The following is a 21214-nucleotide window of genomic DNA, read 5'->3' as shown; positions in this document are numbered from 1 at the left end:
TTTTTTTTTCTTCATTTTTATTGCGAGGCTGCTTCGTTGACTGACTTTCAACGATGCCGCTTTTAGGGACGCTGCGAGATGCTCGACTCCTACTGCTACTAGTACCCCAAGGTAGGTAGGGAGGGAGCCATGAGAGTTTCAATGTCTTTCAATAAGGCCGAGATGTGTGTGCAGCTGCCTAAACATCCCGCGGGCCGCAATCGCAAACGCGAATACCTGCAAAGTACTCGCACCCACGGCGGCCCTCGTACGAAGCCAATACAGACATGCTTTGTGTACCTTGCCTGTCCGTTCCGACATTGTCCTGAGAAGTCCCCCCAAGGCTGGACGCCCTTGTCCTCCCCGACTTTTGTGGCTGCCGCCCAACAGAGTCCTAGGTTGGAGATGGGCTCCGATCTCCAGGGAAGTCAGCTGTTTGGGAACAAACCAAGGCGCCCAAACGCCCTTGGAGCAGCAGACCTTTTTGCAAAGCTGAAGCACCTCATAGGTTCTTGTTTGGATCATTATTAGCTCGTCGAGGTTGGGTTGAGACAGTAGTATACAGTATGTCTGTCCAGTGCGAATACTTCGAGATCCCCTCTGAAGGAAGTTCTTGTCCTCCTTGTACCTTTGATTACGGCTCTCTCTTTGCCATCGTCGTTTATTACCCGAGCCTGCTTCTAGCCTTTTTAATGCGAGATCAACCACGCCGCCGACGCCAGAGTTGACGAGAGAGCAAACTTCCTCATACGTAGTCCATCAAAAAAGACTCGCTTACAACTCTGCGAGTAGAAAGAAATCTTTGTAAACGAAACGAAATCTTTCCCTCCAGCAAACAAACTGCGGGAACCTCAGCACAACTCCCACCTCCGTGCCATAAGGTAAGGTAACACCTCGTGTGGAGATTCGCACCCAGCGCACAAGCCACAGACGTCACCGGCGGCCAGGTGTAAATTTAGCGGGCACCTTGGCAAGGCGGGCTTCCATTTGTCGTAACAATAGCAACACATAGCGGCTGCAGCGGAGAACGAAATAAGACCCTTGATTTGCGAGAGACAGCTTGTGGGCGCTCCTTTTATTTTTATCTTTTTTTTCTCTTTTGGCATCTTTTTTTTTTCCTCACATCTTTACAAGTACGGAGTACAAATCACAGGGACTTGGCGGACGAGTGAGGAATAGCGCGCGTTTTAATGGGGATTGACCAGGCTTTGACAGGTTGCTTTTTCTCGCTCTCTCTGTGTGTCTTGCTTGCTACATACATGCATGTACCTTGGGTACCTGGGTAGTAGGTAGCGCCTCTTCAACTTGCCCTGCTTCTACTTTCCTTATCCGCTGCTTCTTCTTTTTCTGCCTCTAGTGGATCGCAAGGCGGTCTGCAGGGTAAAGGCAGCAGTGAAAGCGTTCCAGACGCAGCTCTGGTACTCAGAACCGGATTCCTCTCGACATGTCTCTTCACACAACCAGTTCAAGAGCATGGTCCTTACTCGTACAATCAACCTCTTCTCACGTGTTCGTGGGTCCTGTCCGCCATTGCCAAGCCCGCGGCGAAATGGAGGCAGGAGGAGGGATGATTCAACGCTGACTGATGGATGAAATTGACCAAGACCGCTAATAAGAGCAAGCAAAAACCCTCTCCCTGCGAAATAACAGAACCGTCGATCACCACCAAAGACACACAACTCGACTCGTCCGCCCGTGTTTCACATAGAACCCTAAGAAGTCACCAACCGTTCTGAGCCGCCAGCCCTTTTCGGCCCCCAGACGGTCAGCGCTGATCAATGCGGGTTCCCGATTTCGAAGAAAGGCAAGTTGACAAAGAGCAAGAAGAAGAAGAAGAAAGCCGGTTTGGTGCCGTTCTCCCTGTGATGAATATCAGCAGCATTCGAACCCATTCATCTTTCCCTTCAATACAACGTATCATTACCTCCTACCTGTGTCCTTTGTAAGGCAAGGTACCTTTAGATGGAGGTACAGCCAAGGTATCGAAGGCACCCGGAGTACTTCTTCCGCCGCTCTTCATGTGCCCTCTCCCGCATGTACAAAAGCGCGCTGCCCTTGCACCCTTTTCCCCCCAAAGCTACGCCCAAAACGAGAAGCGGCGGAAGCAAGGACAAGGCCATGAGGGATACGTCAATGCTAGGAAAGACGCCACCAACTGCCATCCCCCGCTTGGACAGGGGTTTTGCTTCCCAAGCAATCTTTCTGTCACCTCTCTCTTTCTGATTGAAAAATGAAAAGAGTCATCGTCTTCTTCTTGACTCCTTGAGGTCGAGATTCCGTGTACTGGGGCGATGCCCTTCGCAGGCCAAAAAAAAAATGCGGCTCATTGGGACCCGTGTGGGCTGTGTGTCCTGGGCTCTTGGCATCAGGCAGGCCGCATCTTCGGGCCCGATGCCGAGAATCACCGGTGAAGCGNGACGTCCTGGTGGCGATTGCTCGAGGGCGTCGCCGTCGTCGCCATGGCGCTCAAGACGAACGATGGTCGAACTATCGATTTCCGCTCAAACGTGCCTAGGGCTGAGCTGAATCCAAGAAGCTGTCTCTGCAGCACGCACAGCACAACCACATAAACAAGAAGGAAGAAAACCAAAGAAACAAGACAAGTGAAAAAACGACAAGGTCGCTAGTCGAATGACACAAATGGAGGAATGGGCAGTTCAGGTACAACAAGCCTTTTGGGCGAGCCAGTTCGTCTGGCCTCCACGTGGGCATACACGTCCAAGAGCTCGCGGGTAGCGGTTTCGACCCAAATGCGGGAGGCCGACGTTTGTGACAGCTCTGCAACTGGAGCCTCCGTCCTTGTACTAAAATCGTAGCTGCCGCCAATAATTTTAGCCACTGATAGCGCTTCGATAGTGAGCCTTTTGATGTGACAGCTGGGCTATCAATCTGCCTCGAGCTTTCATACAGACTATTTGCAGCATACACGCGGATGTTGAAGATGGTTAGGACACATCAGTCCTTCATCGACAGAAACTGGATCTGTTAGCTGACCATCACGCGATCCTCACATCAATATGCACCTCTTCCACCCAAAAAATCCCCCCAAGAAAAAGCAAAGTAAGGCGTCGTTCTCGGCCATCCACCGACTCGGTGAGAATACCCTGGTCGTAATGGAACGCCACTACTCTTGCTGTGCCGACGACTCACACGCACACGGGCAAATGGCGTGCGTGAATGTGTGTAGCAGCAGCCCAATGGGCAGCCATGGATAGGTTTTTCTGGCGAATGATGGTTTTTTATTTTATTTTTTTTGCTATTAGCCATTTTGCAGTTTTGGATGGCCAGGGTAGGATAAAACGAGAGGGGACGAAGGCGTTGCGTTTCTATTGGATGTGTGTGTATGTGTTGTTGTGAGATCCTTGTTTTGATTTGAGTAGTTGTGTGATACTCAGGCACGGAACCTGTTACATGGTTAGCAATACCCTGAGATCTACTTCCAAGTATGAGAGAGAGAGCATCTGGGACAAGACCTCGAGGAATCTGTTCCATGGTAGCAATACCCTGGAAACTAGTCTACTTCCTTATACGAGCGAGCAACGACGAACATCTGGGACAAGTCGTCACGAAATCCGATCCATGGTAGCAATACCCTAGGATCCAATGCCAGGGACCAAAGGATGAGCATCTCAAGCGATACATCATCTTCACCACTCAACCAACCAATCCCTCGAATAGCAGGCATTCCAAAAAAAAAAAAAAAAAAAAAAAAAAAAAAAAAAAAAAAAAAAAAAAAAAGAGCATCACCACGCCAAAAACACCATCACCAAGGGTCGGAGCCGTCCCCCAAAGCTCCCGGCAACGGAACGCCCTCCTATTCGACCCAACCGCTCCAGTAGTCTCACGTGCAACCAAGATCCTGCCCCCCCGGCCGGTAACTAACCAGGTCTTGCTTCATTCCCTCCCATGCGGCTGGCGCCAGTTTGGATCGATTCGGGGATGGTGTTGTGAGAAGATGTCGATGGTGTCCTGGATCCCTGAATACCCCGTGCTGGATCATGAAAAGAGATGTGAAAGTGGTATTCAGCCTTCATTAAGATATGATATTGCTGCCGTCCTCATGGAAAAATGTCAAGAATGCCTCGGGAACAAAAAAGTCCACCACAAGATAGAAGAGCCAACTGCAAGAAATGCTAGATAAGACCAACGACGGTAGAACTGCAATATACGCCCGCTCAAAGACATGGCAAAAGCCACCACCACGAAACCCTACATGCTGCTGAAAAAGAATCAAAAGTCCAACATGCTCTGCTCAAGTCCAACATGCCGCAATAACAACTCAAAGAAAAAAGGCAAACCCAAACTCCAGACATCCATAGCAAACAGAAACGAAAACAAGTTTTCCCGAGGGACATTAGTTATCCTCATACATCTTCATCAAGCTCGCCTTGATATGCGTAATCTGGCCATTCAACACCCGCTCCTGATTCTCCAACGCCACAATCCGCTCCTGCAACCGCGTAATCTTGACCTTCTTCTCGTTCACGGCCGCACGAGCAGAATCGCGTCCCATGGCAATCCCCTTGGTCCGCCGGGCAGACGCCGCGAGAAGCTTGCGGACGGATTCCAGAACGGAGGGCTCAATGGGCTGCGTCTGGAGAAGAGTCATGACCTGCTCCGTAATGTCGTCGTGGCCGCCAGCATGGTCCTCGTCATCATTCAGCTGCGTCGCCGTCACTATTGACGAAGGAAACGCGGAAGGGTTTTCCATGCTGCTCGGAGGCGAAGTCTGCGAGGAGCTCTCGGCCTGAGACGACTGAGAGCCCCTGGCGTGAGATGTCCTGCTGGGCGTGGGCGGAAACGGCTCCGGCTCTTCAAAGGACACCGTTTTCGTGCGCTTGGCAGTGCTGTTCTGTGCCTGGGGGAAGAGCGTCCGGGCAACGGGCTTGGACGACGTGGCGAGAACGTCCTCTTCGACCTCGGCGGCGGCGCTATTCTGCGCATGGGGGAAAAGCGTGCGAGCAACAGGCTTGGACGAACTGGCGAGCATCTCCTCTTCGCAGTCTGGAGGGGCGCCGTGAATGTTGTACGCCTGTTCCCGGAGAAACTTCTCGACGCTCCTGTCCGTCATGGCGGCAAGCTGCCGCTCGTCGTCAGAGTCCAGCTCATCGTCGTCGTCGTCGTCGTCGAATGCGTCGTCAAACTTGCGCTTCAGACCACCGCTCGTCCCAGGAGTAAGAGGCTCATAGCCCCCATCCCCCACATCATCAACAGCCCTTCCCTTGCCCTTGTCCCTCCCCGCCTCCGGCTGCGACGAACTGAGTACCGGCTCACGCCCCACAGCCTCCGCCCCGTCGTCGTCGTCGTCGTCCTCCGCCTGCGACAGGCCGGGATTGCTGCGCCGCCTGCCGAGGACCCGGAACCCATTGTCCGTGAGCCGGGTCTGCGTCATGGAGGGCCCCGCCTTGGACGGGGTAGTAGCGGCGTCGGGGGCCTCGCCGGAGAGGCTGATCTCGCGGAGCCTCGCCTCCTCGAAGAAGAGGAAGAAGCCGCAGCTTTGGTTGGGAGGGAGGCGGCAGACCCAGAAGCCCTTGCCCTTGTTGGGGGTGTTGCTGGTGACGTTGCGCGCGACGGCTCTTGCGCGCGGCGAACAGTTGCCTATGTATCAAGAGATGAGTAATGAATTCATTGTCCACGTTTGTTCCTTTGGACAAGAGGAGAGAGATGCATGAGGTGAGGTGAGGGCGGTGTGGCGAAGGGCTGAGAGAAGCAAGCCGGCGGAGAAACATACACCACCACTCGTTCCTGTACCAAAGCCCCTTGAGCCTGCGCTTCTCGGATGACGGTGTCCCGGCGTAGACGTCCTGGTGGCGATTGCTCGAGGGCGTCGCCGTCGTCGCCATGGCGCTCAAGACGAACGATGGTCGAACTATCGATTTCCGCTCAAACGTGCCTAGGGCTGAGCTGAATCCAAGAAGCTGTCTCTGCAGCACGCACAGCACAACCACATAAACAAGAAGGAAGAAAACCAAAGAAACAAGACAAGTGAAAAAACGACAAGGTCGCTAGTCGAATGACACAAATGGAGGAATGGGCAGTTCAGGTACAACAAGCCTTTTGGGCGAGCCAGTTCGTCTGGCCTCCACGTGGGCATACACGTCCAAGAGCTCGCGGGTAGCGGTTTCGACCCAAATGCGGGAGGCCGACGTTTGTGACAGCTCTGCAACTGGAGCCTCCGTCCTTGTACTAAAATCGTAGCTGCCGCCAATAATTTTAGCCACTGATAGCGCTTCGATAGTGAGCCTTTTGATGTGACAGCTGGGCTATCAATCTGCCTCGAGCTTTCATACAGACTATTTGCAGCATACACGCGGATGTTGAAGATGGTTAGGACACATCAGTCCTTCATCGACAGAAACTGGATCTGTTAGCTGACCATCACGCGATCCTCACATCAATATGCACCTCTTCCACCCAAAAAATACAGGGTACAAGAACCCCAAGCAAGTGCCCCGAGCTTGGGGGCTGAACCGCTCAAAGCGCTTCGCACCCCATTCGTGATTCGACGCCCGTGCGCAAGAGCTGAACATCCTTGACACAACTCGCACCAACCAGATCGTGGGCTTTGTCGCCGGGGGAGATACTGACGATCTGGACGGGCGAGTCTGCCTTGCAGGCTTTTCTGTGCCGTCTGTCTTGTGTAACCGTTGCGGGAGGGGGAGCTCTCTCGTTGTTGTTGGGCTGTAGGTTACCTTGCTTTGCCTTGCTTGAATCACACCAGGGAAATGCGCTGTAACAGACACATTTGTCGTAGGCATGATGGGTAGCGATTGCCCTCACTCAGTATGTTCTGCAGAATAGTATTGACGAGGTGGACATCACCTCGCATCTATAAGGTAGCCAGCCATGAAAGTAATAATGATAAAAGAAAAAGCCATCGGTTGGCCTCCGTATTGTACAAGAATCCCACACATTTCTACCTTGCTCCTCTTTCCACCCGCAATTCTATATACGAAAGACGAGCGCCGTCTGTTTCCCTCTCCAAGCCATAAACACCATCCACTTCTAAGAATCCCATCATCACCACCCCTGCAATAAAGCCCCTCACTTTCGCCTCCCTCTTCTTCACATCTTGTCCCCTCATCTCACGACCTCTGGTCAGAAAGAAGAGAGATGAAACCGTCTAAGCAGAAGCCAGCTTCTCCGTAAGAAGCTTGTTCGTCGTCTTAAACACATCCTCGGGAGGGGGCGTGGCATCGACCTTGATGACCTTGCCCTGGCTCTCGTAGTAGTTGACAACGGGCATGCTCGTCTCGACAAACGTGCGGAAGCGCTTGCGGATGCTCTCGGCGTTGTCGTCCGTCCGGCCGCTCGTCTTGCCGCGCTCCAGCAGGCGCTGCTCCATCACCTTCTCGGGGCAGTCGAAGAACAGGACCAGCTTGGCGGGGCAGACGGCCTCCTCAAACTTGTGCGCCTGGTCCATCTTGCGCGGGAAGCCGTCGATCAGGAAGCGGCCCTTGGTGGTGCCCTTCTGGCGCAGGGCCTCGGTCATGGCATTCTCGAGCAGCTTGATTGTCACCTCCATGGGCACGATCAGGCCGTCCTTGATGTAGTCCTTGATCAGCTGGCCGAACTGGGATCCGGGTCGGTTCTGCTCCTCGCGCAGGAGGTCGCCGGCGGACAGATGCGTGAAGCCCTGCTCGGCAACCAGACGAGCGCACTGCGTGCCCTTGCCGGCACCGGGGCCGCCGAGCACGAAGACGACAGTCACATCGGCAGGGTCGAAGACGGGCTTGGTCTGGGAAAGCTGCGCGGCGGGCGCGGGGAGTTCGGTCGCGGGAGGCATGTCTTTGTCTTCACGTAGGCGAAAAAAAAAGAAGAAGCAAAATCCGTTAGCAATTCATTCAATCACCCATCAATGCGTTCACGTTGTGTGCTTCTCCGGAATCCGTGGTGCATGGGACTACCATCAACTCACTTTTGACTCGGGTGTTTGCCAGTTGAATATAAGCCGCCGTACCCAATCCGATGAGCGCAAGAAACGGCCAGAACTTGATGCGATCGCCGCCGCCGCTGCTGCGAGGCTGCTCCGACGAGTAGAAGCGCTGTTGGCGGAAGACGCGAGGGCCGCAGAGCGGTGACGAGCACGACGTTGCGCGTGTGGAGACGGACTTGCCCAAGGTGCGGTTGGCGAGGCGCAACGAGGTCGACATGCGGGAGGCCATTGGTTCGTTTGACAAAGAGAGGGGTTTGAGGCTGTCCTTGTGATTCTGATTTGCCGGCGAGGAGCTGGTCGGATCCGGAGCAGGGCCAAAGGGGGTTTGTCCTGGTGGGCTGATTGCCAGCAGCTGGTGCGACGTCCAAAGGCGGGAATGAAGCCTGCGATTATGATCTAGAGAAGCAAGTCAAGTGGTGTCTTCCAGGCGAAGATTAGCTATAAAAGAGAGAAAGAAGGGAATGGAAGAAGAAAGAGAAGCGGAAAAGCCAATTGGACCTCCGGGAGAAAGGAAGACGGCTGTGTATATGTATTACAATACCCGGGAAGAAGAGTAGGTAGAGACGTCTATGCAGCTGGACAGAATCGAGGCATCGACGACAGGTTGGCCCCTCCAAAATGCGAAGGACGCGACATCACGTGACGCGCTCAGGGGGAAATGGGCTCTATCAACTCCTTAATACTATCAGCAGTGTACTGACATTAACACAAGGTATCATTAGCCTGGCATCAATCGTTGCAATTGGGACGCCGATCTCGACATTCATCCCGATGAAGCAGGGTAGCTCAGTGTGTGAAATCGTCTGCATGTCGAACCCATGTCTCAGGAAGCTTCAGGCGAGAAGGCTGTTGACCCCTCTCTAAAGCCGTCTGTTCACCGTCAACAAAGTACACCAACCCTCCAACACTTCTATGCCTTCTCTTTCAACTGTTTTTTTTTTTTTTTTCGGATTCTATTTTACCGATAGCTTTTCCCCCTCCTAGGCTCGTAAAAACTAGGAAAGTCTAACAAAAACATCATATGCTAAACCGGCTACGCCATTCGCAATATCCTCCGGCTCGTGATATCGGATTCCCAGCGATGTACTATTAACACAAACGATCAAATGTCTCCCTCCCATGCCAGAACTCTCCCAGTCCGTTTGAATTCCGTCATTCTCTTTTAGTTGTAACCCGTCCCCCTTTGAAAAAGTCCTGGCCGTGTCTCGTTGCTCGATTCCGCTCCACTCAACAGTTTAGTCGTCGTTATCTGTCCTCTCGCGCTGCTGCTGTCTCCGTCGTCCGCCCTCGTGGCCCCCGGCGCTGGCGTTGGCCAGCTTGCGCTCAATCTCCTGAGCCTCGCGCAGCTTGGCGGCCTTTGCGTTGGCCTGCTCCTGCTGCAAAACGCCGAGCACGTTCTGCAGGGTGGATCGCCAGTGGTCGACACGGGTGGCCAGCTCCTGGTACTGCTTCTGGCCAAAGACGCGGTAGGTGACCTTGTGGACAAGGAACATTTGGCGCTGCTGGGACAGCTTGCCCTCGACGAGGCCGGCTCGGATGACATCAATGGCCCAAATCTCAATCTCCTCCTGGGGGATCTGAAGCGCCTTGGTGATCTTGGCGTACTCGACCTCGCGGCTGGGGGTGGCGGCCGCCAGGCTGGCAAAGGTCAGGAGCCTCATCTTGCGGTGCAGCTTCTCGCCATCCAGCTTCTGCTCCTCAATCCAGCCCTTGTGCTCGTCGTTGAAGTCGTTGTAGTCCTCGAGGTCCTGCTCGGCAAAGATGTCGAGCAGCTGGGAGTAGACGGGGTGAGAGTCGCTGAGAGCCTGCACGCTGGGTATGGCGCGAAGGTCCTGGAAGAGGTAGTGGGAGTTGGAGGCAATGGCCATCTTGAGGGCGCGGAGAGACAGCCTCTGGGCGTCTTCCGAGGTGGTTTCCTCGCCGTCGAAAGTTCGGAGCGCCTTCAGGATGAACTCGTAGGCAGTGCTAAAGAGGAATTCATCGTCAGCATACCATGACCTTTACCATTGCCGAAACATAAAAAGCCAGCCTGTTCGTCTTAGAGCTCTTACTTTTCTTCTCCAGACTCGAGAGCGACCTCAGCCACATCCTCGTAAATCTTCCTCTCCATCGCAGCATCTGTTCCCCATGACTCGATCCATTCCGGCAACTTGTCCAGGTAGCCCCGCAGGCCGTCAAACATGCCATGGGCCTTGAGGAACTTGAGAATCTGCTGGAAAACTCGCGCCCGGACGGGGTCGTTGGGCTCGAGCAGGTTGAAGACGGTGACGAGCGCGTTGAGCGCCAGCCCCGCGCCGTGGACGGGCGAGCCGATGAGGGGTTTGGACAGGTTGGCGCACAGCGTGGGCAGCAGCTTCTTGGGGTCGGACGACTGCATGGCCAGGTGGATCATCAGGTTCGACGCCGCGGTGAACTCCTTCTCCGGCACCGTGCTGAGGGCGCTCGACGCCGCGACCAGCTTTGACAGCACCTCCTCCTTGTCCGCCTCCTTGTCGCCGCTCAGGAGCTGCTTGGCCTCCTCCGCCTTGAGGTACTCGGCCATCTCGCGCGCGAGATCCTCGAATGAGCCATCGACGAATAGCAGCTGCGGCTGCGGCTCGGTGGATGTGACGCCCGGCATTTTGGCTCGATTTTTCTCGATTTTTCCTTTTCAAGGTTTCGGCTTTCGTTCCTCCAAATTCTCCGTCTAGATATCCGGGGGGGCAAAAAAAAAAAAACTCGTCGAAATCGATCTCGGGTGTCCGCTTTATTTCTCGCTTCGACTCGAACTCGTCCCGCTCTCGGCTGACTGATACCAAAGATGCTTGAAACCTCGGCCTTTGTTGGTGATCCTGCGATCGACTGCTGGGACTGTCGGTTCCGGGTCGAGAGGCAACAAGCGGGGGCGTGGATGCAGGGCCGTTTGGGCGTGGCAGAGGAACCGCAAAATGTGAAGTTGAGCGTTTGGCTTTGGCAGGGTCGGCGCCTGAATAGCCCTGTGGTGGGGTCCCGCCGCCTCTGCTCCCTCCTTTCTCTGTGGTCAGTCTCGAATCGGCCAGATGCCCACCCCTCCGATTTTTCTGCCGCCCTCAAAGTGTGGGAGCTAAGCGAGGGCGGTGACGCCGCGCTGTGCAGGCCATGTGACTCGGCACGTGCAGCTTCAAAGTTGGTGGTGATGAGCTTATGTAATCCCTCTTCAATGGAGGGATGTTAACGCCGTGCGTTCTTCAATCCCCTGCTCTGATATCACTTTCAACAAGTGTGGTTGGTGTCATTGTCATTGATCATTATTATAAATACCAAGAGCCTCGAAAACGCAACTCTTTGTCCTAGCCCAAGTGGCTAGAAAAGACCCTTCCCAAGGCCCACAGGAGGCAGCTGGTCTCCTGGTAGAGCCCCCTAAGCAAATTCATGTAGTCCGCAGATATCCCAACAAAAGAAAGAAAAACGCAGCATAAAAGCAGAGATTGGAAATCGTAAAGGGCTCAGGGAAAAGTGGCGAGGAAAATCAGATAAGAGATGATGTGGGAAGCGGAGAAACAAAACAGGGTCCCAGGGTCAGATCTCCCATACCAACCGACTCGCCAATTCTATATATACATGCAAAGAGCTCTGATGGTCGACCGAGAACAACCGCGTTGAGCAGAGGGAAAGCCGGCTGCTACCAGCTGAAAAGTCGTCATTTCGTTTATTTGCCGTTGGGCGTCTCCGCTGCCTTCTTTTTCGCAGCGATGTCGGCCGAAGGGTAGATGCTCCCGGTGTCATCGTCAAACAGCTGCTGGTCTCCCTTGCCGCCCATTTCCATGAACTCCTCGGGGGCTCGGTGATGGGCCGGGCCGGCTTCGTGGGGGGCATTCGCCTTGTGCTTGTTCTTAGCAAACACCTTGATGGGAGTTCCCTTGTTTCCGCCGTCAAGCTCAGCAGCGACGGTAACGGAATTGAGCGACGCCAGCAATGTTCTTTCTCGAACAGGAGCCCGGCGGTTGACCTCCAGTCCCCCGATGCCATCAACCAGCCCTCCGGTGCTGTCATTCACAGCCGGTGCGTTGGCGTTGAGCCATGGATGCTTCAGGCACTGGTCGATAGTAAATCGGCGCTCCGGGTCCACGATTAACATGGAATCGATCAAATCGACTTAGCAAAAGAGAGTTAGCTGCTGACGCAAATACACTGAAGAAACTGAGACTGGAAATGTAGTAATGTAGACTTACGGGCTGGATCACCGACAGAATCCCAGTACGGTGATGGATAGTCAAAGCGCCCGCTCTTGATCTGCTGGGAGAGGGTAAAGGGAAAGTCTCGCGAATAGAGCTCATCGGAGAAGGGCGGGAAGCCGCAGAGGCAGATGTACAGCACAACGCCGAGCGACCAGATGTCGACGGCCTTTGTGTATTTTCGATGCTTTCCATCGGCCAGGATTTCAGGGGCGACATAGCTGGGAGTCCCGCAGAGCGTTGTCGTGAAGGATTCTTCCCCAATGATCTTTGCCAGTCCGAAGTCGGCCAGCTTCACGTGCAGATCCTGGTCCACAAGGAGGATGTTCTCCGGCTTGATATCTCGGTGTACAATGTTACGATCATGCTACGGAGTGACGTTAGACAAAGAGTAGAGGCGTAAGGAGACTGTGCTGCCAAACTGTGGGGACTTACCAGATACTTGACACCCTGGAAGAGCTGACGGAAAAGCTTTCTCGTCTCATCCTCGCTCAACTTCTGCTTTCGAACAATGTAGTTGAACAGCTCGCCTTCAGGTGCCAGCTCCAGGACCAAGTACACGTGGTCGCGCTCAGTAAAGGTATCCTTGAGACAGAGCACATTCGGGTGGCTGACTCCCATAAGGACGCCAATTTCCTGCTGTAGGCCTTCCGTCTTGGACCTGTTGTCCTTGCCGGGATGCTGGGTGAAGATCTTGACGGCATATCGCTTGCCGGTCGACTTCTCCACGCACAGGTAGACCTCTGCGAAGTGGCCCTTGCCGAGCTTGTCCAAGAGCGTGTACTGTTGTGCAAACGCGCTCGTTTGCCGGCTCTGAGGGTATCTAAAGACAAATCTCGCCTTGCCGTGGACGGCGATCTCGTCCTGGTCCTGCAGCTCGCGACGCTGGTTACGCCCCACGAGGGCCTCGTTGACGTACGTTCCGTTGCTCGAGACATCCTCGACAACTGCCACGGTATCTGTTCCAACATTTTCTGCGTAGATAAGGCAGTGCCGATTGGAGACGACTCCTTCGCTGACGACGATGTCTATCAACCGGCTATTAGCTCCTTGCTACCGTATCAAACCCGGACACGAGGGTTTCCCAGGCATATCTTACCACACTCGGGGTGACGGCCGATCAAGTATCCACCAGCTGCAACACCCTTCACCTTGGTCTTCTCATACACCTCCTCTTCCTTGATGGCCTTTGCTTCCTTGCTCTTGCTCTGGACGGTGCCGTCCGAAAGAGCTTCAACGTCATCGGGAATGGGGCATGCGACGCGTTTCTTCAGCACCAGAGGCTTGTCGCCGTATTTGGGGTCGAGGGGCACCAGATAGCCCCAGACGCCTTCCTTCAGCTCGTCGTCAACTTCGTCAGAGAGCACCGGATGCCGGTCGATGAACTGGCTCAGCGGCTGGGTGTCCTGCGGCGGCGACGACAGCGCCTGGCTCTGGCCCAGCCCTTCGGGGGCCTTTCGGGGCGTCAGCTCATCAGCCGCGGCGACGGGCGGCGTCGCCGTGTGCTCCTTGGGCAGCTCGGTCGAGCCCTCGGTGGCGTTGTTTGTGACGGGCGACGGCAGATGGTGCTCGCGCGAGACGGGCGTCTTGTCGGGATCGACCTGGGCCAAGCGGTCGGACCGGCGAGGCTTCTTGGTGTCGGTGCCGTCGTCAGGCAGCGAGCCCTGCGAGAGAGAAACACAAGTCAGCGAAGCTGCCAATGGATCGCGAAGTCGACGGATTTTGCCATCCGCCCACTCGGCGGAACGGGATTCGTTCGGGCCCTTGTAGCTGGGAGAGAGACGGGGACCGGGCAAGTGGACGAGGTTAACGTACGCGAGGCCGCTTCAATTGGCTCTTTTCCGTGCGGTGCGCCATGGTCCCTCGGGAGCGCTGATCGGGAAAGAAGCCCCTGAGTGAGTCGGCTTCAGATGGTTCCTCAGGCGAGCGCCGACAAGGGAATTCACGGGCGGTGATAGTGACTGGATGGGCGATGCTGCCTACTATACCTTTGCCGTGAATAATAAATCCAGGCGAAAGGTGCAAAGTTGGTGGAGTTGAGGGAGCCTGGTTCGCCGACCCAGCGGCTTTAGCGTCACTGGACCCACCACAAAGGTACGCGGTACGGCACAACACCCGTCAGCACTGCACATGCTCTGGTGCTGTGGGCGAGACACTGGCGATACCTGCTGGGTACAAGATCCCACGGGGCAGAACTTGGAAAGGGATGGTAGAAGACGGCGGGCGAGGCGCACTCTTGCTGTGCTTTTGGACGACATCGGGAAGACTGTGTACCTGTCTCGGGTACCACTTGTCGTTCCAGATCAAATGCAACCTCGCTGCTCGACTGCTACCGTGTGTTATCCTGCATGTCCAAGGTCCATCTCAAGCAGATACAGCTTCCAGGTCAGTGTTCCTCACGCGATACAACAGTGTATACCACAGATAAGGTAGCATCTCCCTGGTCAGACACGGGAGCCACAGCTCCAACGCGCAGACCACAAATTCCAGCTGGATCAGATCGATCCTCACGCCTGCTGCTCGGTATGACTTTTTCCCTTTTCGCCCCATTCACAGCTCCGTGCGTGCCCCGGCCAGCTGACTTACACCCAAGTCATGGGAGAGCAGTCCGGTGTTTTGAGCTACGCCGCCAAAAGAGCTTCCGTCGTGAAAGAAGCTTACTTAGCACAACTTCTCATCTCCCTAGACATTCAAGCTCCATATGCCAACAGCAGCATTCATCGTGATACCTGAACTCTCAGTTAGACATTTACAGAACTCTGGTCCATGCTTTAAACAGCACTAATAACCAACCTCCCGCGATACCAATTCGCTGCCCTGCATCGTCCCACCCCGTAGCTTCATGTACCTCGCACCCCAATCCTCTAACCAACGCCAAATGCCTGATGTCCGTCCAATCGCCCTGCAAGGCTGCCTGGCCTGGTCCTCCTCTCGCTGCATGCAGGTGATGCGCCTCTAGCTTCTGGCACGGCCATCAAAAGCCCACAGCCCACTTTGGCCGGACCAGTGCCGTCACCTGGAATCCTCACACAGCCCCTCCTCTTCTGTTCGTTGACTGCCTCCGTAGAGAGCTAACAGTGACGGTACGTGAGGGGTACTTTCTCGTTCCTGGACGCCTTTGGATTATATGAGAACTGATGTCGGGTATTGACTTGTCTGGCCAGTATTTTGTGGCCTCGCAAGTACTGCTGGATACTTTGCCTCAAGGATGAAAAGTGAAGGCCTTCAACGGCGGGGGTTCCAGTCACGATAACGGGGCACATGCCGTCATCGACAGAACTGCTTAGGTCACGCCTCGCCTCTGCCCATGCCAACGATGACCTACCTTGGGCATCATGCTCAGCATGTTCAAAGAAGGATGAACAAGTCGAGATTCAAGAACATAAACGATACAGCCGCAGTCATGTTGCCACCGGCACTGCCAGAGGCATTTCCATTTCCATGTGAGTACTAGCACCTGGTAGCCGCAGTGTAGTCAAGAACCTAGCCTCCATCTCATTCATTATCTGATACCTCAAGATGCTGATGTAGCATAAAGTATAGCATCTATCTAAACTTCAAGTCGTCTGCCATCTATCTCTGTATCCGTCTTCGCCCAGCCGCAACTATTGAAGCCAATAAGCCCCCAACCCCCATCTCATGTTTCCATTAATCATTAATCACTACCTAGTTTTCCTACTACCCAGCTCAAGTATACCTTTCCAATATTACCTCCCCGGGGCCTTTTAGCATTGCGTGTCTCCAAAAAATAACTTAGAGGCCAATGTTGAACCTGTTCCATCGTAACTGTCGGCTGGTGTAATTCTTTGTATAATGGGCTCTTATCCCAACTCGTCAAGCCGCTGCTCCAAGAACGCCGGGCCAGGCCAGCCCAATCCATCGCACCGCGCCGCACTGCAACAGCCCGCCTCCCCGTTTGAAAAGAAAAAGGTGGATGAGAATAATCATAATAGCGTCCCTCGTCAATAGCAAAACGTACATGTGCGGACGGCCGTGTATCGGCAGGTCAGCCGAAGCTGCGGAGCCAATGCACATCGTACATGTGATGGCATAGCGTGAATCCCGCCAATCGATCCCAGAATTTGGGCTCCTATTTTTCCGGGATGGGCGACCTTGCCAGCCTCCCCCCTGCGCTCACTCGCTTCTGAAGCCGAACGTCCTTATCTTTCAGGAGCCGGTCGGTTGAGCTGCTGCTGGTGGTGGGTAGCGACGGCACTGAATCGCCGCCGATGGAGAATCCCTTTCCTCTCTTTTGCTCGTAATACTGCTGCGCGTACCTTCCAAGCGGGAATGCCGGAAGAGATGATGGGATTTCCGCGCCGTTTTGAATCAGCAGCTCTGCCACGGGGAAAGGCACCGGCTTGCTGTCAGAGTCCGTCGACGTTTGTCCCGGGATGGGAGATGGTGAGGCTGGGTCAGCGGCCGCAAGCGCTAACCACAAGGCGTGCGTGCCTCTCATCTTATCCACGACATTCGGGTTTGCTCCCAGAGCCAAGGCGTAGAGCACCTGTTGGATCTCGTTCTTCTTGATGGCGGCTAGCAGCGTTTCGTCTGCTGTGGCGTATCGTGACAGGGTAGAAGAAATCGGATCGACGAACGCGCGTTCCACGTATTTGGCAGTGATGTACTTCAGACGCTGCTCGCGGTTGGCCTGGGGCCCCAGTTTCTGGGACGGGTCGAGTTTGGCTTCCCAAACCATGTTGGACACTCGGTTGCCGATGAGCAGCAGCATCTCGACAATATCGACAGTAAAGGACTTGATATCCAGGGTGAGGGAGCGTATCTTGCTGACGTGCGTCCCCAAGGAGCGATGGATGCCGCCGCATTCGATGCAAAGAATGATACCCAAGTTGATCGACACCCACTCGACCTTGATATCTGATCCACAATCAGCGCAATAGCAGTTCCCCTGGTCGTGGTCGCGTAGCGTCTGCAACAGCTTGTCCGGATGCTCATCGTAGCTCGAACTCGGCGTTCGCACGGGGCTGGGCCGAGCGCCAACCGTTGTCCTTCGGAACGGGATCGCGCTGTTTGAGTTGGAGTGATGCCCATGGTGCGAGCCATGGACAGACTGGACTTTACCGGTGAGAACCGAGCCAATGTCCCTCTTAAGAGAAGAGTCAGACTCTCTTGAAGCCCCCTGTCGCCCCTGGTACGCCCGGCCCTCGACGGCGCTCTGCAGAGCATTGTTGATGGACAAGATCCAGCTGTTCATATCTTCCTCGGACGTTGCCTGGTACACACGCTTGAAGTTGGGCGTGATGACCTCGAAACAAAATCGCCGCTCGGCATTTCTGGCTTCGCGGACAGAAGCCATGCGCAGGTCAATGGGGTCCATGTGAAGATCCAACCTCTGCTTCCAATTGCTGTATTCTGATAGTTTACCCTGATCAAGAACGATCCAAAATCTGTGCGGCGTGTCAGTAAATATGCTTTGTCTTGGCTAACAGAGAGGTGGTTGTAAGACTCACTTGTGCCACCCCTGCTTGTTGAGATTGCGAGGATCAACATGTCCTCCCGGCCGGTTGAGAGCCCATAGAAGTCCTTCTTTTCTTTGCGACGAGTTTGACTGTAGGCTACCTTGGTCCTCGAGATCGCGGAAGCCTTTGAACTTTGAGTTCTGGCCGGGGCTGCCGATGTTCGATGCTTGCCCGATATCCACAGGCATAGGAATAGCTGCCGTCATCTGCACGGCACCGCTCGAGCTTGAAGGCTTGAGCTGAGAGCCAGTGCTCTCTGCCCTTCCTAGCTCGTTGTCCGACGTATGGGCTGTGCCGTTGTTCGAGTTTGCTATTATGGGGGCGGCGCTACCGAGGCTGTTTTGCTCTGGTTCCGTATACGGCATGTTGCTCTTCTCCAGCTGGCGTCGCTTCTCCTCGCGCTCCCTCCGCTGGTATTGGTACTCCTTGTCGGCCTCCTGGACCTCGTTCGCCAAGGCTACGAGCTGTGGACGAAGGTTTTCAATCTTCTGCGCAGTGGACAAGAACGCACCTGCTTGTGCGTCGGCGTACTTTGTAAGGTGTGATAATACTTCCTGGTCTTTGCGACCGCCGTGGAGGTCCTGCACAAAGCTTGAGTAGTCGAAGCGCTTGAGCTCAAAGTTCCGCCGCTTGTTCTGATACTTGGAATCGCTTTCGGCAAGCTTCTTAGCCTTTACCGAATCTTGACGCTGGCCGAGGTATCGCGAAACATAAGCATAATAGTCCTTGCTCTCTTCTTCAAAGTCTCGCTTCTTGCTCTCGGCTTGCTTGATGTCGAACTGGTATAACTTGGTGATGGGCTCGATGATGATTTTCTGAAGGTTGGCGTTGTTCTGGCGCTCGTAGGCTTGGATCTCTCGAGCAATCTTGTCAAAGTAATGCTCCAACGCGGGCTGGACGGCGTTTGCATTCGTCGTCGAGGTCTCGCGTAACGCCTCCACGAAAGCGGCAAAGGCCTCGTTAGCCTCCGCCTGCGATGTATGGACTTGCTCTGCTCTCTTGAGCACCTTTTTCATCTGCGCGCGCAGGTTTCCGGTCTTCTGCTCGAGTGCTTTCAGTGTGGCGCGGAAGACGGGACCATCGTCGGCCACAGCAACGTCTTCGGCCGGTCTGGGAACGCATTGTACATCCACCTTCACAGGTTCCTTTGACGCCAGAACAGGGGGCAGAGGCGCCTCTCCAGGAGTGTACAAGGGGGAGAGCGGCTGCTCCTCCACCTCTGCGGCCAACCGAGAGTCTACCGACTGAGCTGAAGCAATTCGGATCTTGGGAGGAGAAGAGAGGAGGAAGGGGGCCGAGGGCGAGTTAGGTTGGGTCGGTGTCGTGGATGAGCCTGGAACTGGTTTGTCAGCAATGAGAACACCGAAATGCTATCGGCTGGCTGAGCATACTTGAAACCCAATATGAAAAGGCAGCAAGAGTGTGCAGTCGGTGAGCACGCGAATCGTACTCGACAAACTTGAAACAGTCAGCTTCCGAATGACGGTGAAACAGGCAGTGTGCGACAAACGCTGCAAGAGTTTCTCCAGCCGCCGCCTTTGTCCTCTTGGCTTCTTGGAGCTTTCCACTTCCACGTCCACTCGAAGGAGACGGCTGGTGATCCACTGGTTGAATAGTCCCCAACAAGAGCCACGTTGTCATTCTTGTGTAGGTTGGGGTCGGCATGGAACTCGCGCGTGACTAGGTTCTCGACTTCCTTCGAAGTAGAAGCGTAGACAAATGTGAGGCCAGATATGTTGGTGTCGGTCTTCGTCGTCTGCCCATCGAGATTCGACGAGTTTGGTAGCGCGGGCTGTGTCGTCTGCCGAATGACGAATGCGAAGGTAAAGATGAGCTCGTCGTCACCGCTGAGCTTGAGCAGGAAGTTGGGAAGTCCATTGTTGTTGGAAGACTCCGGGTCCTGAAACCCCCCCCCGCCAGGAGGTTAGCATCAGAAGCGGGATAAACAAAAGCGGCTGCGCTGGTCTCACCTGGACAAACTCTATGGGGTTGCTGTCACCGGGAGGTCGCGCAGCGCTCACTCTGGTAGCCGGAAAGGCGTTTGGGGTGATGTGAATCGAGGTGCGCTTCCGCGGGTTGGTGACCACGATCGAGGTGATGCTCACTGCAGGTCGAGGTCAGCACTTGACATCCACACTATCGCACAAGCGGCCAGGGAGCAGCAACGCACGGCGATTCTGGTCTCTGAGATACAGAGCGGCCCCGTCATCGGGCCTACTGCTGACATTGCCCATGGCGACAGAGAATCAGCGGAGGCCGGCAGCGAGAGCTGAGCAATGGCGATACTGAGAGGCGAGCGAGCTGGCAAAAGGAAGACGGCGCGGGGCTCGAGGCGGGAGGCGGATCGTCATCTGGAGGCCAGAACCGATCGCACAAGGCCGCAAGAAATGCTGGGAATAAGCGATGAGAGCGAATAGATGCGGTGGTTCTGCAGCACTGGCGGAGAGAAGGAGACGAGCCCGAGGAGGGACACAGGCAGGCCGCAAGCAGAGCCGGGGAGGAGGATAATATGGAGGTTGCAGATGGAGAGCCCAGGGCAGAAGAGAAGAGGCGGTTGTGAACATTTGACGGACGCCAGACCGCGGCGCATGTGCCCGCCAGTCACACGCGCCCAGCAGCTGGCGGACAAGGTTTGGGGCTTGTAGCGCCTCGTAGCGCCTCGTAGCGCCTGTGGCTCCAGCGCAAAAGGTGCTGGACGGGCCCTGCGCCAGCGGTACGAAGCGCATGTACCCCACTCCCCAGCAAGACCACCTCGACTTACCCACTTACAGGAGGTGCTGTTCCAGGTAGACAGCTTTTGCTTGTTTTTAGCGCTTCGTGGATCCAGAGACTGCCTCTTTCAGAAAGGCTGAGCCTGGCTGTTGAGAACAGCCGCCATGGAAGAATACGAAAAGGCTTGCGTCAAGCTTGGGCTGGGGGGGATTTTTTTGCATGAACGGGATTCAGTTGCTATCGATAATGCGCGGATGTGTGCCTGGATGACAGCTGCTTCTGCCAAGGGAGATCGTGCATATAAAGGTAAGGCTCTATCAAGCCATGAACTACATGTACCTACAGCTGTTTAGACGATGATATTAACCGGAGAGCTGCAAGTCTCATGTTTAAAAAAGACGCCCTCCTGACTTAGCAGTTGTGTCCTATCCCTGATGGTGCCATTCAGGCTTCAACACCAGTGCATAAAGCCTCGCCAGTGTTCAACGTCATATAGCATTGGCTACCTGGAGCCTTGGAGGCGCTTGTGGGTGAAGCCTCGGCATCGTCACTAATAAGAGGCGGTACTAGCACATGTAGGTAAGGTTAGGTAGTCGCAATAGCTCAGAGATGTTCAACATGATGGTGGCAAGATCTGTTGAGACTTGCGTACGACTTCCACTTGCAGCATGCCTGGAAGTCAAGGGAAGCCAAGGGTAAAAATAGACTGGTTCGTGACGAGGCTTGGTGGCCAATGTCCGCGTAATGGAACATCACTCTGCATGCGTTCGTTGAGCCAACCCCTCTGTGGTGGTGTTTGGACTCCGAACCAACATGAACCGTGATGCCTGTCCCGTGGTGGCTGCACTACAGTACATAAGGTGCATGAATGTGATTCGTACGACTATCGCGATAACCTCGATGAAATTAAACCC

The 21214-nt window shown here is 54.8% G+C and overlaps 5 protein-coding genes across 5 annotated transcripts; all 5 read right to left on the bottom strand.

Annotated features, from left to right (window-relative positions):
• Window positions 1–4333: 4333 nt before the first annotated feature.
• Window positions 4334–5822, bottom strand: CCMA1212_001691 (uncharacterized protein; the record flags this gene model as incomplete). The annotated part of the gene is made up of 2 exons (XM_073699109.1): window positions 4334–5577; window positions 5711–5822. 2 exons carry the CDS (start codon window positions 5820–5822, stop codon window positions 4334–4336), a joined length of 1356 nt encoding a protein of 451 aa, XP_073562099.1.
• A 1280-nt stretch (window positions 5823–7102) lies between these two features.
• Window positions 7103–8144, bottom strand: CCMA1212_001690 (UMP-CMP kinase; the record flags this gene model as incomplete). Its single annotated transcript, XM_073699108.1, has 2 exons — window positions 7103–7767; window positions 7898–8144. 2 exons carry the CDS (start codon window positions 8142–8144, stop codon window positions 7103–7105), a joined length of 912 nt encoding a protein of 303 aa, XP_073562098.1.
• Window positions 8145–9150: 1006 nt separating this feature from the next.
• CCMA1212_001689 (Eukaryotic translation initiation factor 3 subunit M) lies at window positions 9151–10535 on the bottom strand (the record flags this gene model as incomplete). The annotated part of the gene is made up of 2 exons (XM_073699107.1): window positions 9151–9913; window positions 9967–10535. The coding sequence occupies 2 exons, from the start codon at window positions 10533–10535 to the stop codon at window positions 9151–9153; spliced, it is 1332 nt and encodes a 443-aa protein (XP_073562572.1).
• A 1047-nt stretch (window positions 10536–11582) lies between these two features.
• CCMA1212_001688 (putative serine/threonine-protein kinase fhkC) lies at window positions 11583–13965 on the bottom strand (the record flags this gene model as incomplete). Its single annotated transcript, XM_073699106.1, has 5 exons — window positions 11583–12028; window positions 12106–12475; window positions 12544–13136; window positions 13208–13772; window positions 13924–13965. 5 exons carry the CDS (start codon window positions 13963–13965, stop codon window positions 11583–11585), a joined length of 2016 nt encoding a protein of 671 aa, XP_073562573.1.
• Window positions 13966–16198: 2233 nt separating this feature from the next.
• Window positions 16199–19822, bottom strand: CCMA1212_001687 (putative ribosylation factor GTPase-activating protein cnt6; the record flags this gene model as incomplete). Its single annotated transcript, XM_073699105.1, has 6 exons — window positions 16199–17516; window positions 17580–18921; window positions 18980–19046; window positions 19099–19488; window positions 19559–19692; window positions 19759–19822. 6 exons carry the CDS (start codon window positions 19820–19822, stop codon window positions 16199–16201), a joined length of 3315 nt encoding a protein of 1104 aa, XP_073562580.1.
• Window positions 19823–21214: the final 1392 nt, after the last annotated feature.

Source organism: Trichoderma ghanense (assembly GCF_004382785.1).
Source record: "Trichoderma ghanense strain CCMA-1212 chromosome Unknown scaffold_1, whole genome shotgun sequence".
In the NCBI taxonomy this organism is placed as follows: Eukaryota; Fungi; Ascomycota; class Sordariomycetes; order Hypocreales; family Hypocreaceae; genus Trichoderma; species Trichoderma ghanense.
This window is presented reverse-complemented; position numbering and strand designations above follow the sequence as displayed.